The 15,019-nt window shown below is 68.7% G+C and overlaps 1 protein-coding gene across 1 annotated transcript; it reads right to left on the reverse strand.

Annotated features, from left to right (window-relative positions):
• Window positions 1-505: 505 nt before the first annotated feature.
• C1QL1 (complement C1q like 1) lies at window positions 506-7,335 on the reverse strand. The gene is made up of 2 exons (XM_035566906.2): window positions 6,772-7,335; window positions 506-1,264 (listed from the first exon to the last, which is right to left on the reverse strand). Exons 1-2 carry the CDS (start codon window positions 7,333-7,335, stop codon window positions 1,085-1,087), a joined length of 744 nt encoding a protein of 247 aa, XP_035422799.1. The 3' UTR covers window positions 506-1,084.
• Between the last annotated feature and the right edge of the window lie 7,684 nt (window positions 7,336-15,019).

Genomic DNA, 15,019 nt, shown 5'->3' on the forward strand with positions numbered 1-15,019 from the left:
TCCCGGCTCACTGGGGCTGAGAAAGTTGCATGGGGGGTCCCCAGCCCGTCGCCACAGCCACCCCGTGTCCCCAGGGGCCACCAGGCGATGTCCCCACGCCCGGTGCCACCTCTCGAGAGGTGTCACCGCGTCCTGTCACCACGTCCTGTCGCCACATCCCTGCACTCCTGTGGGACCCCACCACAGGGATAGCGAGCCCCTGAGGGGGCAGGCCTGCTGGCAGCCCCCCAAGGGGACAGGCAGGACCCTGCCTTTGGGCAGGACCCTTTGGGGACACCTTGGTGGCATCGCCGCATCACCCCCAGCCATGCTCCGATGGGGACACTGGCACCTGGGGACAGGCTGCAGCCACCCAAAGGGGACGTGGGCCCCTCCTGGTGCCCCCGTTTCCCTCTGCTGAGCTGTCGGGGACGTGCCCCAGGAAGCCACGAGCCCACGGGACGCTGTCCCCAGAGCTGGGGACACCGGCTGTGCCCGACGCAGGGACAAAGACAGCACACGGGGAGAGGTCACAGCTCTGCTTTACCATCGAGTCGCCCGGGACCAGGCAGCGGTGGCCCCCCTGGCACAGCCCCGGCACGGGGCGGGGACACCCGTAGGACAGCTGCGCATCCTGTACATATATACAGCCCGGCGCGCCCGCAGCGGGGACCGTGGGGCGAAGCGGGTCACAGCCAGGGGACACGGGGTGGGAAGGGGCAGCGCAGGGCTTCCCCCAGCTCCTGCCTGCCCGCTGCCCCTCTGCTCCCCCAGCCCCGAATTAGCAGCGGCGGGGTGAGCGGGTGGTGGGGAAGCGGGGTTTTGGGGCCCCACAGCCAGCCGGGGTGGATGTCCTGGACCTCAGCGGGGGCACACTGCGGGGCTGGACAGCAGCAAGGGGACGCCGTGGGGCTGGACAGCAGCAGGGGGTGGCCATGGGGCTGCACAGCAGTTGGGGGGATGCCGTGGGGCTGGACGGAGGACGGGGATCCCATGGGTCCAAACCATGGCAGAGGGGTGCCGTGGGGCTGGGTGGGCGTCGGGGGGTGCCGTGGGGAGGTGCCGTGGGGCTGGATGGCCGCGGGGCGATGCCGCGGGTCCAGGCTCAGTCCGAGTAGATGATGAAGCCCGAGAAGGTGCTGTACTTGTTGTTGTTGCCGCCGTGGGCTTTGCCCCCGTCCAGCTTGATGAAGACCTCGTCACCCGCGTCCAGGTGCAGGATGACGCTGTTGCTGGCGTAGTCGTAGTTCTGGTCCGCGTCCTGCGCGATGGCGCTGGCCCGCACCTGCGCAGGGGACACGGCGTTAGCCTGGCTGCATCCCACGTCCCTCCCTCACCCGTGGGTCCCCACGTCCCCATCTTGACCCCACGTTCTGGCACCCCGAGGGGCACCCAGCCCCGGCATCAGCCCCACGTCCTGATGTCCCTGCCTCAGCCCCGGCTGCGGAGGATGCAGAAGAGCAGCTTCTGTGCTGCTGCTGCTCGTCTGCAGCTGCAAACGGCTCCTGCATGCCCGTGGGACACCCATGGGTGCCTGGGGGCACGGTTCCCACTCCCTCCAGGCTGCCTCAGACCCACACCCACGGGTGACTGGGACCCAGACCGAGGAGACAGCGTCGGCATGGGGACATTGGCAGGGCTCTGCCACCACGGTGGCACCCAGCAGCCCCCTGAGCCTCTCCCAGCCCGGCAGGCTCGGACACGGGGCCACAGCTCGGGTGTGGGGCGGGAGGGGATGCTTACATCAACAGCTGCCCCCGAGCGAGGACCCGGCAGAGCCCGCGCCTGCCCAGCAGACGCAAAACCTCCTGGAGAAGCAGCGCCGCGGCTGGAGCCTGCTGCTGATACAGAATTATTTGGGTAATCAAATCTAAGCCGGCGCCGGAGCCTTGCAGCGAGATCTCACAGCGCCGGGTGACAGTGACAAGACGGCAGGTAAAATCCCGTGTGAAATACAAAGCGATGCACCGGGGAGAAGTGGCTCCTAATTATAACTGACAAGAATGGGCTCTAAATTGGCTGGCGCTGTTCGGGGAGGCTCCGCTGAGCAGCTGCGGGGCCCCAAACCAGCCGCAGGAGGAGGGATGCACCCACGGCACCCGCGGCACCCACAGCCAAGGGTCAGGGCCACCCCTGGGGACAGAGCAAGGCCACCCCCAAAAGCCTTTGGGGGTAAAGGCAGCACAGCTGAGGCAGCGGCGTCTCCCCAGCCCATGGGAGCGAAGAACCCCACCAGTCAGGAGCTGTTCATTCTGGAACCTACTGATGGCCCAGCACAGTCCCACGGGGATCGCTCTCACACACGCAGACACCCCTCATGCCGTCACGAGCACCAGCACCATCACCACGCTAAAAGTCACCCTATTTCCACCCCACCACATCGCACCATGCAGTTTACAAGCACCCCCATCCTGGGGGGGGGGGCAGCTCTCGGGTGCAGCACCCCACTCCCCGGGGGACGCAGCCGGGCTGGCGGCTGGCCACACGCTGCCACCGCACCCCATGGGCTGCGGTGAGGAAGAGGAGGGTGGGAAGCAGCAGAGGGAAAGGGGAAGCAGAAAGAGCCACTTGGCTCTGCCACCCCCGCCCACCCCCAGCCCTGTCCCCGCTGCAGCGGGAGCCGCGCGGTGCCATCCGTCTTCCCTCGTTAAGGGGCCGCCTCGTCACCGCACGCCCGCCAGCCCTCCTCGCTAACCAGGGAAGATAAATGGCAGCGCCGGGGCCGGGCTGAGCAGCTCCCGGCTCCACGGCGGCAGGGGAGGAGGGGGTGCCACCACGTCGTCCCGACGGCCTCGTCCCCATGACACAGGGGACGTCCCCTGACTGTGTCCCCATGACTCCAGGGGACACAGGGAGCAGGGTACACCGGGGTGGCACAGGCGGCCAAGCACTGCTCCGTGCCTCAGTTTCCCCACGGCACTGCCATGGGGAAGAGCGCAGCCCCTAGAGAGGGGGTGGGAAGGGAGAAGCAGCTCAAAATGGGGACATGGCAGCCAGCGGGGGGGGCTGGCTGCTGTCACCAACCCAAGTGACCCTAAGGCTGGGAATAGTCCCCCCGGTGGCAGGCTGCGCCCACGGGATGCAGGCAGCCCGTTGCCCCACGAACCCCGGCCACTGCAGCCGTCGCAGCCCCATGCCCCGTCCCCTGTTGTCCCCCACCACGGAAGGACGTCACGGGGTGTTTGGGGACACCGGTCCCTCCGGCACGTGCCTGGGACCAAACACGCTGCCCTTGGGCGCATCTGGGCTCCCCAGGGCGCAGCGGGTGCCCACGTCCCTGCAGACCCACGGACACGTCTCCCTCTGTCCCACCTTGGGGACAGTCCCCGTGCTGTCCCCGTGGTGCCCATGGAGTCACCTGCACCCTGCTCTCACCGCCGTCGGCTCCACTGCAGCCCAGCCGTCACTTGTCACAGCCACAGGGCCAGCTGGGGACGGTGCCTGCACCAGGACACTCACCTGCACCACCACCGGCTGCCAGCCGCAAGGGACCGGGGTCCCCAGTCCCACCCCAAACCTGCTGTGACCCCACGGGACGTGGCACAGCCCTACAAAACAAGGATGGCCCTCGCCCTGCAACAGTGACACTGTGGTGACATCCGCTCCTGCACCCAGGTGGCACCTCCGGACCCACCGTGGGGACGGGACAGGCTGGGACGAGGTGGTGGTGGCACCCCTGTGCTGCGGGGCCGCACTCCCACCACCACCCAGCTCCAACCCAACTGAGCCGCCCCGTCCGCCCGCCCGTCCCGACCGCTCGCCTTTCTCCCAAAGACCAACTCATCGCCCCGCTCTCTCCTCGCCGCTCACCGAAACGGCTACAAGCTAATACAAATAAGAATAATTAATGCTAATTAATCATCAGGAGCTGCTCCCTCCCGGCGCCGGGGCTCCCCTGGCTCTCATTAACTCGAGCACCGGGGCGGTGGTGCGGGGGCGATGGGCTGCGGGACCTCGCGCTCCCTGGGGCCGGGGCTGACGTGGGAGCAGAGCAGGGGCCGGGGGGGATGGTGTGTGCCCCCCGGGACGGATGGGGCCGGAGGGGCCGGGGCTGCACCAAACCGCAGCATTCTCCAGCGCTCGCCGCCCCGCAGCTTATTCCTGCGTAAAAATAACGCGGGGGCTCCCGCTGGGGCTGGGGCTGGGGGCTTGGCCGATGCCGGGAGCGACATTTGTTCACAGAGAAGCCAACCGCGTCCCCTGGGGCGTCACCTCTGCGAGGAGCAGGTCACCGAGCCGGGCACGAGGACTGCAGAGAAGTCCAAGGGTGATCTGGTGATCTGCAGCCTTCCCGTGGGGACGCTGCCGGCGCCGGCTCGCCCCACGCAGCCCTGGCAGCAACAAAAGCCCGAAAGGCACCGCAGTGACCCCGGCCCCTGCGCCCAGGGGTGCTCAGTGGGTGCCCCCCCGACCCCCCCGGGGTGCAGCCCCCTCATCCCAGCACACCCCGGGCCGGCTGAGCATCGCCTCGCTCTCGCAGGGCTGTGTTTCCTGAGCAGAAAGCCCAATTCCTCTGCTTTTTTATACATTTTTTTGGTACCTTTTTAAACTCCCTCCGCTCCAGCCCCGTGCCAGCCCTCCCTCCCGCCCAAAGCACTCAGCCACCTCCCGAGCTGCTTATTTATAAATATTTGAGTGGTGATATCTTGTTGGTAATTAGTACCCGGCGCGTGGAGATGGCTGCGATTCAGGCGCCCGACGAAGACCGCCGTTACGATGATTAAGCTGTATTGCAGGCGCACGCCCGGCTGATTTTATTTACTCTTGACAGGGGCTTTGTAGCTTCTGGAAACGCATCTGTTAGCGCCTCGCCGCGCCGGCACAAGCCCACGGCGCGTGGGCCCCACAGTTCACCAGAGGCTCGCGCTTGCCCTGGCACCCCAAGCTTTGAATGGCGAGGATGCAGAAAGGGACGGGGTGGTCGTGCCCCCCCCTTCCAGATTGGTTTTGGGAGGGGTCGGGTTCCCGAATCACTGCGTGGGCTTCTTAGGGAAGGAACAAGCCATCCAGGTGCCGTGGGAAATGCTCACCCCGCGAGCAGCGGACGCCAATCGGGTGATGCTCCGAGTCGTCACTGCGGGGAAAAGCACCCGGTGCGCTCAGGCATCGCCGCGATCCCCCAGTTCAGGGCTGCGAAAAGCAGGTGCAAGCGAAGGGAGGGAAAAAAAAAAAAAAAAAAAAAAAACAACTAAAAGAAAAATCCAACTGTTCGGTCACAGCAGCCCCGGTTAAGATGCTGGGGGCTCCTGCCCTGCCGAGCCCGAAGCTTCTCGGAGCGAAGCGCTGGAGCGCAGCAGCTGTGCTGGGGGTGCTCAGCTCCCCAGCGATCACAGCCCGAGGACGATTTTGGGTTCATAACTCACTCTTGGCTTAATCTGGCAGCCTGGAGGCTTAAACTCGGGTGCGTGCTGAAGTGCATCAGGGTGCCTGGAGCGGGGCTTCGCGTGGGGGGAAGATAAAACGGCAAAAGCAACGGCAGGCAGGAGCCGGGGGGAGCGGCAGCGCTGCCGCGATTCCCTGCCCGTCCTTCCCCGGGGATGGATCCCGGCCGCGGTAGCACGACCGTGCCGCAGCCGCCACGGTGACACCGGAGGAAATTCAGCTCGGGTGACATTTCGAGTGTGACAGCCAAGGCTCCAGCGAAGGCTGAGGATCTGTGCCTCGAGTCGCGGGTGGGGGGAACGGCGGGGGGAAGAGGCGCCGTTTCGGGCATCACCCAAAAACCTCGGGGATGGTGCTCAGGGGCGTCTCGGAATTTGGAGGATTTGGGGATGGAGAGGGCTGGGGGGGCTGCCGGAGGGCAGGGGTGGCAGGGCCAGGGCCAGCCTCTGCCCCCCCTCCCCATTGTGCAGATGTCCTTCAAGGGTGACGCAGGGACCACCACGGCCCCGAGCTGCCCTCCAGCATGGGGAGGCCACCAGCACCGGGGGAAGGCACCAGCACCAGGAAGCCAGTCCCATCGTTGGGTCGCCCAGGGTGCCCCAGGAGCTGTCCCCAGGGCAGGCAGGATGTCCCACGGGTGCGTGGCTGCGCAGCTGGCCGCAGGTAGGGACATCTCTCCCAAAACAGGTGCCGGGCACTGCGGACCCAGCTCCAGGGTTGTGGTGCCCAGGATGCGGGGCAGGGGCTACGCAGCCTGCTCGGTGCCCCCCTCGAGGCCACTGCAGATGCTGTCCCTGCAGAGGAGTCCCCAGGGCAGGGCAGCCTGCATGGTCCATGGGGAGGCTGGCATGGCCAGGGAGGACAAGGGACCTCAGGGACTTGGCAGGGGACCACGAGGACACCCCAAAGGCATGGCAGGGCACATCTGCAGGGCCAAGAAAAGGACCCAGAGGACCCCCAGGGACACATCAGTGCCCCCTGGGTGCACGGGCAGAGCACATCTCCAGCGCTGCGAAAGGGACGGGGCATCCAGAGCCTTGTTTGTGGGGCTGGGAGGAGGAGAGAGCACCCCGGGGGGGCACCCAGGGCACATCTCCGGGTGGGAGAGGAGAACGGGGCACCTCAGGGTGCTCCTGGAGCGCATCCCGGAGCTGGGAGAAGGAGAGGGCACCCTGGGGGGGACGCAGAGCACGTCCCCGGGGCTGGGAGAAGGGCAGGGCACCCCGAGGGTGCACCCGGAGCGCACTGCTGCTAGCAGGAGGCGGGCAGGGCACTCCCGGGGTGCACCTCCAGGGCCGGGGGAAGGTCAGGGCACCCCGGGGAGGCCCCAGAGCCCTTTTGCAGGGCGAGGGAGGCGGCAGCAGCTCCGGTCCCTGCAGCGCGCAGCCCGGCGCGGCGGCCGGCCCTTACCTGGCCGTTCTTGCAGAGGTCGGCCCACATGCTGGTGCCGTCACCGCCGCGCATGAGGACGTGGTAGGTGAAGAAGTAGGTGCCGGGGATGGCGCAGGTGAACTTGCCCGAGGCGGCGTCGTAGCTGTTGCCCAGGTTGGTGACCACGTCGTCGAACTTGAGGATCTCGTAGCCCTCGTGTGGGTTCTTGAGGCCGGCGTAGAAGGCGACGCGCGGCACCGTGCTGTACGTGGCCGTGCTCACCGCCCCCGTGGCCCCCGGCCCCGGCAGCCCGGGGGGTCCCGGCCGCCCTGCCTCGCCCCGCGCCCCCGGCGGCCCCGCAGCCCCCGGCGGCCCCGGTTCCCCGGGGGGTCCCGGCGGGCCCGGCTTGCCCGGCCGGCCCGGTTTGCCCTGGGGACCCTGCACCAAGGTGGAGGGCGGCGGGAGGGGGCCCCGCTCGCCCAGCGGCCCGGCGGTGCCGTAGGGCTCGCAGACCATGCGGCAGGTGCCCAGCATCTCGTAGCGGCCGTCGGTGCCCGCCGAGCTGACCAGCACCGGGATGAGCACCACCAGCACCAGCACCATCACCACGCCCGCCGCGGCCGCCAGCAAAGTTTTGCGGCCGAGGCTGAGCCGCCGCCCGGCCGGGGCGCGCTGCCGCCCGCCGGGGGCAATGGTGCCGGCGGGGGGGGGCGAGGCGGCGGCGGGCAGGGCGGCGGCGGCGGCGGCGGCGGGCAGGGAGGCGGCGGCGGGGCTCGGCGGCGGCCGCTCCGTGCCGCTCCGCTCCGCTGGCTCCGGTGCGCTCCGCGCCCGCCCGCCCCGGACACGCCCCCTCCCGGGAAGCCACGCCCCCCTACGGGGAGACCACGCCCACCTCGCGCTCAGGGCCCGCCCCCTCCCGCCCAAGGACACGCCCCCTCCTGCACACGGACCCGCCCCCAGCAGCTGTGGACACGCCCAGCCCGGCGGTGAACTCGCCCGTTCCCTCCCTCACCACGCCCACTTCCTCCCTGGCCACGCCCCCTCCGTCCGTGACCACGCCCACTGACTCCTTATACACGCCCCCTCCCTGCCGCGCACCGGGTGGGAGCCACGCCCCCCTCCGCCACACCCCTCGAGGCCACGCCCCCACCACCACGCCCACCCCCCGTGTCCCCCCCTTGGGCTGTCCCAGGTCCCCCGGCCCCGCGTGTCCCCTCCCTGCCCCGTGGTCCCCCAAGAGCTCCCTGGGGACACTGCCACGGCTCCCCACCCGGGGTCACCCGTGTCACCCCGCGTCCCCTCCGGCCACCCCATGTGGCCCCGCCGGGTCCGGAGCTGTCCCCCCGCAGGACACCCGCACCCCTGGGACCCACGGCCCGGGGACACTCTGGGGACTGGGGACGCAGCCGCCGGGGCCAAACCTGGGGATGTCCCCAGGGCCACCCGCGGTGTCCCCAGCAGGGACAGAGGCAGCCAGGGACGGAGCAGCTGGGAAGGGGGACGCAGGCCGCAGGAGCCCCAGCACCCCGGCGGTGCCACGCTGCCTGTCCCTTGGGTGCCTGTCCCAGAAGGGCGCTTGGGGACAGCCTCGCTGCTCTGTGCGCCCCAAGCCCCAACCCAATCCCCACTGGTGGCCACGTCCCCGCGTCCCCACGGCGTGCCACCGGGCTGGAGGGGCGCAAGGCGGGCGGGTGCCCGGTGACCCCTCGGATGTCCCTCCCTGTCCTGCCTCAGCAGGGCTCCAGTGGCACCTTGGTCCTCGCTGTCCCACTGCCATGTCCCCATCATCCCCAAGTCCCCCCCCCCCGGCCCCACACATTCACCCCGACCCGGCCCCACATGGAGATCCACGTGGGGCCGTGCAGTGGGATGTCACCGCTGGTGGCAGCAGGGCCGAGCACGGTGTCCCCAATCCGGCCGTGCCACAGGGGTGCGCGCCCGCCCCCCAGATGGCACCGGAGCGCTGCTGGGGGAGCGGGCGCACGCGTGCACGTGGCCGCAGCGGTGACAGCGGGGACAAAGCCCCGCGGCAGAGCTCGCTCTGCACCCCAGGGCTCGGTGGCCCTGCTCTGCCGCTTGTCACCCCACATTCGTACCAAGGACCCAGGGGCTGGGGGGCTGCGAGCCCGCTCGTCATCGCTTGGCATCTCGGGCGGCCGCAGCGGCCGGCGACGCGATGGGAAGTGACAGCCGCCTCCGGCACCGGGGCCCAACCGCAGCGGCGGGGAGCGGGACGAGGACGCGGGGACCGTGGCAGCAGAGCAGCCCCCGGGGCTGCTGCCGGTGACACCCGCCCGAGTGACACTGCAGCCCCGGGACGCGCAGGGCTCAGCCGCCTCGGTGGCCTGGGGCGGGTGGCAGCGCAGCGGTGGCATCAGCCCCGGTGGCACCCACGGGTGGCGGCACCCACAGGAGGCACAGCAGGGTGTGCCCGTGCCTGTCCCCTCTCCGTGGGGACGCTTTGGGGACAAAACCAACACCCAACCCCCTAATGAAGCCGGGGATGCGGGGACCGTCCCCGTGCGGGGCCATGGGGGCTTTGGCAGCCCATCGATCGCCGGAGCGGTGCCCGCATCCCCCCGCTGCTCCCGCAAAGGGCCTCGAATTTAATCAGCGAGCAGGAATCAATTAGCCAGCTCCGACCCGCGCCGCCGCTCGCCGGAGAGCAGGATGGAGATGCCCCAAAAGAAAAAAAATCATGTTTCATAAGAAGCTCCCGAGGAGGAGGCAATTATTCCTGGTGGTTTAACAAGGCGCTGGCTTTGGGGGCTTTTTGGGGTTTGTAGGTATTTTGGTGTGGGGGTGCTGGCCCCCGTGCTGGCTCCGTGCCCCCTCCGAGCTGTCACCGGGGGAAGGACAAGTCCTGCTCCACCGCCGCTTCCCCCTTTCTTTTCTCCTTCTCCCCCCCTTTTCTTTTCGTTTTTTAATGAGCTCCTAAAAATACGCCTCGGCGAGGCCACGGCGACGTGAGTCACCCTCCAGCACGGCACTCCCGTGGGTGGGCATGGGGCTCTGCGTGGGGACAGGGACAGGGACGCAGACAGGGACGGGGTGGCCGCGGCAGGGTCCCGGTGGTGCACCCCCGCCCGTATCAGGGCACGCGTCTAATGCTGAGGGACGAGGGACGAGGGACAAGGGGCATCGCTGTCCCTGCCTGCTGTGTGCCTATGGCGGGGGCACAGCCCTGGGGCATCACGTCCCCACACCACGGCCGCCACCCCAAGCCACCTCACCACCCCGAGCCACCGTGTCCCCATGGCACGGCCACCACCCCACCCCTCCTCGCCGCCCTGGGCCACCACGACGTCCCCACAGCACAACCACAGCCATGTCCCCACCCCGGACCACAAGGTCCCTGTGGCATTGCCACAACCCTGAGCCATCAGGTCGCCATGGCACTGCCACCACCTCCCTACCCAGGACCACAAGGTCCCCATGGCACTGCCACCACCTTGTGCCACCACATCCCCATGGCACTGCCACCATCCCGGCCACCATGTCCCCATGGCATTGCCACCACCCTGGCCGCCACCTCCCCATCCTGGACCACAAGGTCCCCATGGCACCGCCACCACCCCAGCCACCACGTCCCTGCAGATCCAGCTCGGCGACCACCACCCTGTGCCCGCAGAGCCGTGCGGGTGGGGACAACGTCCCGGGTGACCCATGCCAGAGCCCCCAGCGTGTCCCCATCCCCACCCCCTACACGTGGCCACTGCAGCCCCTCGGAGGAGCGCGCCGGGAGCCAGCCTCGCAGGGCCCCGCTGGCAGGTGCAGGATGGAGAAGGACAAAGCCGAGAGGCAGCGGCTGCGGCTCCGCTCGCCGCGAGCAGCCGCCGCTCTCTGCAAAGGTTAAGCAAACAGCAGCTCCCGCAGAATCGATGCGCAGCCGAGCCCACGGCTGTTTGCTCTGCATAATGAGGCGGAGGTGGGCGGCCGGGGGGCTCAGAGGGGCCGCCGCCGGCGGGGGGCCCGATCGATGCTCGGGGGGCGCGGGGGACGACGCGGGGGCACGGGGCGGCGGTGGGCGGCCACGGCCCCGCTGCTCGCTCGGGAGCTCATTAGGGAGGATCTGGGGAAGGGAGAGGGCAGGCGGTGCCGGGGCCACGTGGTGGGGTCGGAGCTGCTCCGTGCCTCAGTTTCCCCTCCCGTGACAGCCGAGCGGATTCAGGAGCTGACGTGGCGTGCTGGATGTGCTGGGATTGCTGTGGACGTGGGGTGGCACGGGGCGGGGGGGGGGGGCACCCAGCACTCAACCCCCAGCCCCCAGCCCCATCTCCATGGGGTGCCGCGGAGCCCAGGGACCGTGGCGGTGCTGCAGAGCGGAGCGTGGCGCACGCGTGGCACACGCGGGGGAGAGGAGCTGTGTGCGCGTGCGCGTACAGATGTGTGCATGTATGCACAGATGGGCACGCGTGTGCGTGTGTGTGTTTAGGTTGCACTTGTGCAAGCAGGGCTGTGTGCACACAGGTGGGCGCGTGTGTCCATGCACGCATACAAACGCGTGCATCACCCACAGTCACACTACACCCCTTGCACAAAGGGCCCATGACTGCCTTGCTAGGAGGCAGAGGTGATTAAACAAGGGTGTTAATGAGTTTTCCAGCCCAGTGATGTCTGTGAAGACACGGCACGGAGCCTGGGCACTGCAATGGAGCTCTGGGAGGATGAAACAAGGGAAACTGAGGCACGGGGCAGGGCCACGACTGCACAGGCAGCGCTGCTTGTCCGCCTGGCGACCCGGAGGCTGATTGACCGCTGGCTGGCTCTTTGGGCAGATGGCTGGTGGCCAGGTGGCTAGCTGGCTAGTTGGATGCATGGATGGCTCTTTGGCTGGCTGGCTGGTTGCACGCTCTGCTAGAGAGCTGGCCAGTCTGCTGTCCTGCTAGCCACACGGCTAGGGGGCTGCTTGGCTGCCTGGTTGGTAGCTCACTGGCCAGCTGGCAAGTGGCTAGCTGACTGGCCAACTAGCTGGTCGGCTGCTTGGTAGATGGGTAGGCGGGTGGTTGGCTGGCCAGATGGTGGGTTGGTTGGCTGGCTGGTTGGCTAGCTGGCCAGTGGGCTGGCTGGTTGGCTAGCTGACCAGCTGACCAACAGGCTGGTTGGCAGCCTAGTTGGCTAGGTGGCCAGTTGTCCGACAGTCTGGTTGGCTAGCCAGTTCGTCAGCTGGCCAGCAGGCTAGTTGGTTGACTTTGGGGGCTAGCTGGCTGGCTGACGGGCTAGCTGGCCAGCTGGCTTAGCCCTGGTATGGGGACGTGGCAGCACACCCAGCCCCGTGCCCGGCACTGTCCCTCGTCCTGCGGGGTGACCCTGTCGTGGCTGGGGGGCGAGGTGGGGGCACCACGTCCTCCTGGCAGCCCCCAGCCCGGCCATGTCGTGCCGCCTCTCGTTACACAGGCTGCGGGCACAGCGGGGCCACCACCCTCCCACTGCTTGGCAATTAAGGGCTGCCAACACCGACACTTAATTAGAGCCTGGTTGATTGGGACAGCCGGTGACTGATGGAAAATCACTGCTTGCCTGGCAGCGGGGGACGGGATGGGGTGGGCAGAGGGGACAGTCTCAGGGACCACGGCGATGTGTCCCCCCGGTGGGGCTGGGAACAGCGGGCTCGGGGCCGCTGCTGGTTTGAGCCCGGAGCTTCGCAGCTCTTGGCCACTGCAGCGCTGTCCCCTGGGCACATGGACACAGTGTCCCCGAGGTGACTCGTCATCCCATGGCACAGGGACTGATGTCACGCAGTGACCGGTATTTGCTGGGGACCTTCCTCCCCCTGTGCCCTTGGGCAGCCGGTCACGGGGACGCTGTCCTGTCCCCTGGCTGTCCCCAGGGCTGGCAGGGACAGGGACGGGGCGCAGCGCACCCCAGGGGCGTGCAGTGACACTGGTGACAGCCCACGGGATGTGCAGGGGAGTGGCTGTGGGGGATATCCTGCGCTGTGCAGTGACACTGTGACACCCCGTGGGCCTTGGAGTGACAGCAACACTGGGTGACACCCATGGGCCATGCAGTGACAGCGACGCTGTGTGATACACTGTGGGACGGCAGTGACGGTGACGCTGCGTGACACCCGTGGGCCATGCGGTGACATAGCGCGGTGTGACATCCCCTGCGCCAGGCACTGACGGTGACTCCGTGCGACAACCCATGGGAGCTGCAGTGAAACTTTGTGGCACCCCGTGGCCACGCCGTGACAGTGACACCCTGAGCACCGCGCGGTGACGGTGACGCCGTGTGACACCCCACGGAGCAGGGAGGCACAGTGACGCTGCGCAGTGCCTCGGGGCCGTGTGGGACCTGGCGCGTGTGGGACCGTGCGGTGATGGTGACAACACATGACACCGTGGGGGCCATGCAGTGACAGCGACACCACGCCATACCCCAGGGGCCATGCAGTGACGCCGTGTGACACTGGGAGCCACGCAGTGACAGTGACGCTCTTGACACTGGTGCCATGCAGTGCCACCGCCCAGCCCACTCCACCTGTCCCTGAGGGCTGCTCCCTTGGGCGTCGGGGCCAAGACCAAGCCCACGCTTGGGGACTGTCCCCACGGGGGGACACTGCTCTGTCCCCACCTCCCGCCCTGTCCCCATGGCATGAGAGCACCGGGACCAACCCTCCCAGGGCACAGTCAAAGCCCCCCACCCGGGCAGGGACCCCCGGTGCAGCTCGTGGTGCCCTAGGAGGGGACGCACCGGGACGGGGCACACGGAGAGGGGGCGGCCCCCGGCCCCTGCCAGCCGCAGCGTAATTGATCCAGGCACCAATTTGCAGCAGCCAAATATTTGGCTTGCGCGCCGAGCCCGCCGGGCTCCCTGCTCAAACAGAGCCCGACAAGAGGAGACGGGTGGGCAGGGGCGAGCGGCTGCTCAGACGCTGCCCGATCGATGGCGCGAGGCGCGGCGAGCTGGGCCAGCCTCAACGCACGGGCTGGAGGATGCCAGGGACACGGTGCAGTGCCTTTGGGCCACCACCAGCTCCCGCGGCCACCTCCTGCCCACCCCATCGTGGCGGCTCCCACCCGTCCGCAGCACCCCGGGGTGACCCACGGGTGACGGGAGCCCGCGTGGGCCCAGGTCCCCGGGGTGACCCACCAGCGTGACGGGCACACGGGGCTCAGGCAGGCCGAGCGTGCCCGCGCCGTGTCCCTGGGCTGGATGCGCGCTGCCCTTCAGGCCCCCTCCAGGGCCATCGATTGAGCTGTCGATGACACGGAGCAGCGCCGGCAGCCCGCAGAGCGGAGCCATCCGTCACCATCACCGGCTGCGGGCTGAGCCGCGCGGCCACCGCCGAGCGCAGGGGGACGATTGTCCCCGAGAGGGACAGGGGTGGGGACACGCAGCGTCCTCACGGCTTGTCCCCCAGGCGGGGTGGCGCAGGGGCTGCAGGAAGGGACGCGGGACCTGGGGGAGGACAGGTCTGTCCTGGGGCACCCGCAGCAGGGGGGACCACGGGTGGGCGCCCACAGGGGTGCAGCAGCTGGGTGCCCACCGGGTGGGCTGCTGCTGAGGCCAAGCACCGGGCTCGGTGCCCCCCCCAGGGGTGCCAAATGCCCTCTCCACGCACCAAGAGGGGGCACCAGGCCCGACCCCAGCTCAGCCCCCGCAGCACCACGGCCGCCCCCGGCCCCTTCCCACCAGCCCGCGCCGGGGGAGCGCTGCGTCTCACAGTCCCCCTGAAAATCCCCCCTCCCTCGGCCCTGCTAAACTCATTAGCGGCTGGGAAACGTCAGCAGGGCAGGAACGAAGCGCCAAATGTGATTACTGTGCTGGTCTCGCTCCCCCCGGCCTCATCGCAGCCCCATTTATCGCGGAGGCAGCGAGCCGGGAGGGAGGAGCGCAATCAGTGCTTATCTCTGGCTTAGACCGTCCTGCTCCAGCCCTGATTTATGGCTTGCTGGGAGGGACTCCCAGCCCCGACCTTACCACTGCAATTAAAGGCACATTAAAAAGGAGGCGAGGGGCTGGGTGCGGAGCGGGGCATGTCGGAGGTTATTGCTTGTGACCGGCTCCTCCCAACGCTGCCCGACAAGCCAGGGGACCCCGGCCGGGTGCCCCAGCTTGGGGATGCTCTCCCACAGCCGTCGGTGCCAGGGCTGCGGCTCAGGGACCAGCAGAGCCCCACAAACAAGCCAGGCCCCGGGGCACCCCGCCGGGCTTGGGGGGCCGAGGTGCTGGGCTGGGGACAGGGGAACGGGGGCACGCATGGGCTGGGCGGGTCTGGGACACGCTGGGAAAGGTGCCCATGCCTGAGGCTGGCGCTGGGGACACCGGGGCACAGTGACTT

Source organism: Cygnus atratus, chromosome 25 (genome assembly GCF_013377495.2).
Source record: "Cygnus atratus isolate AKBS03 ecotype Queensland, Australia chromosome 25, CAtr_DNAZoo_HiC_assembly, whole genome shotgun sequence".
NCBI lineage: Eukaryota > Metazoa > Chordata > Aves > Anseriformes > Anatidae > Cygnus > Cygnus atratus.

Bases quoted from the DNA above. Each gene is read 5' to 3' on its own strand.
- C1QL1 (XM_035566906.2), bottom strand. From the start codon at position 7,335: ATGGTGCTGGTGCTGGTGGTGCTCATCCCGGTGCTGGTCAGCTCGGCG. The intron at 1,265-6,771 runs GTAAGGGCCGGC...TCCCCTGCGCAG, and splicing joins ACCTCTGCAAGAACGGCCAG to GTGCGGGCCAGCGCCATCGC.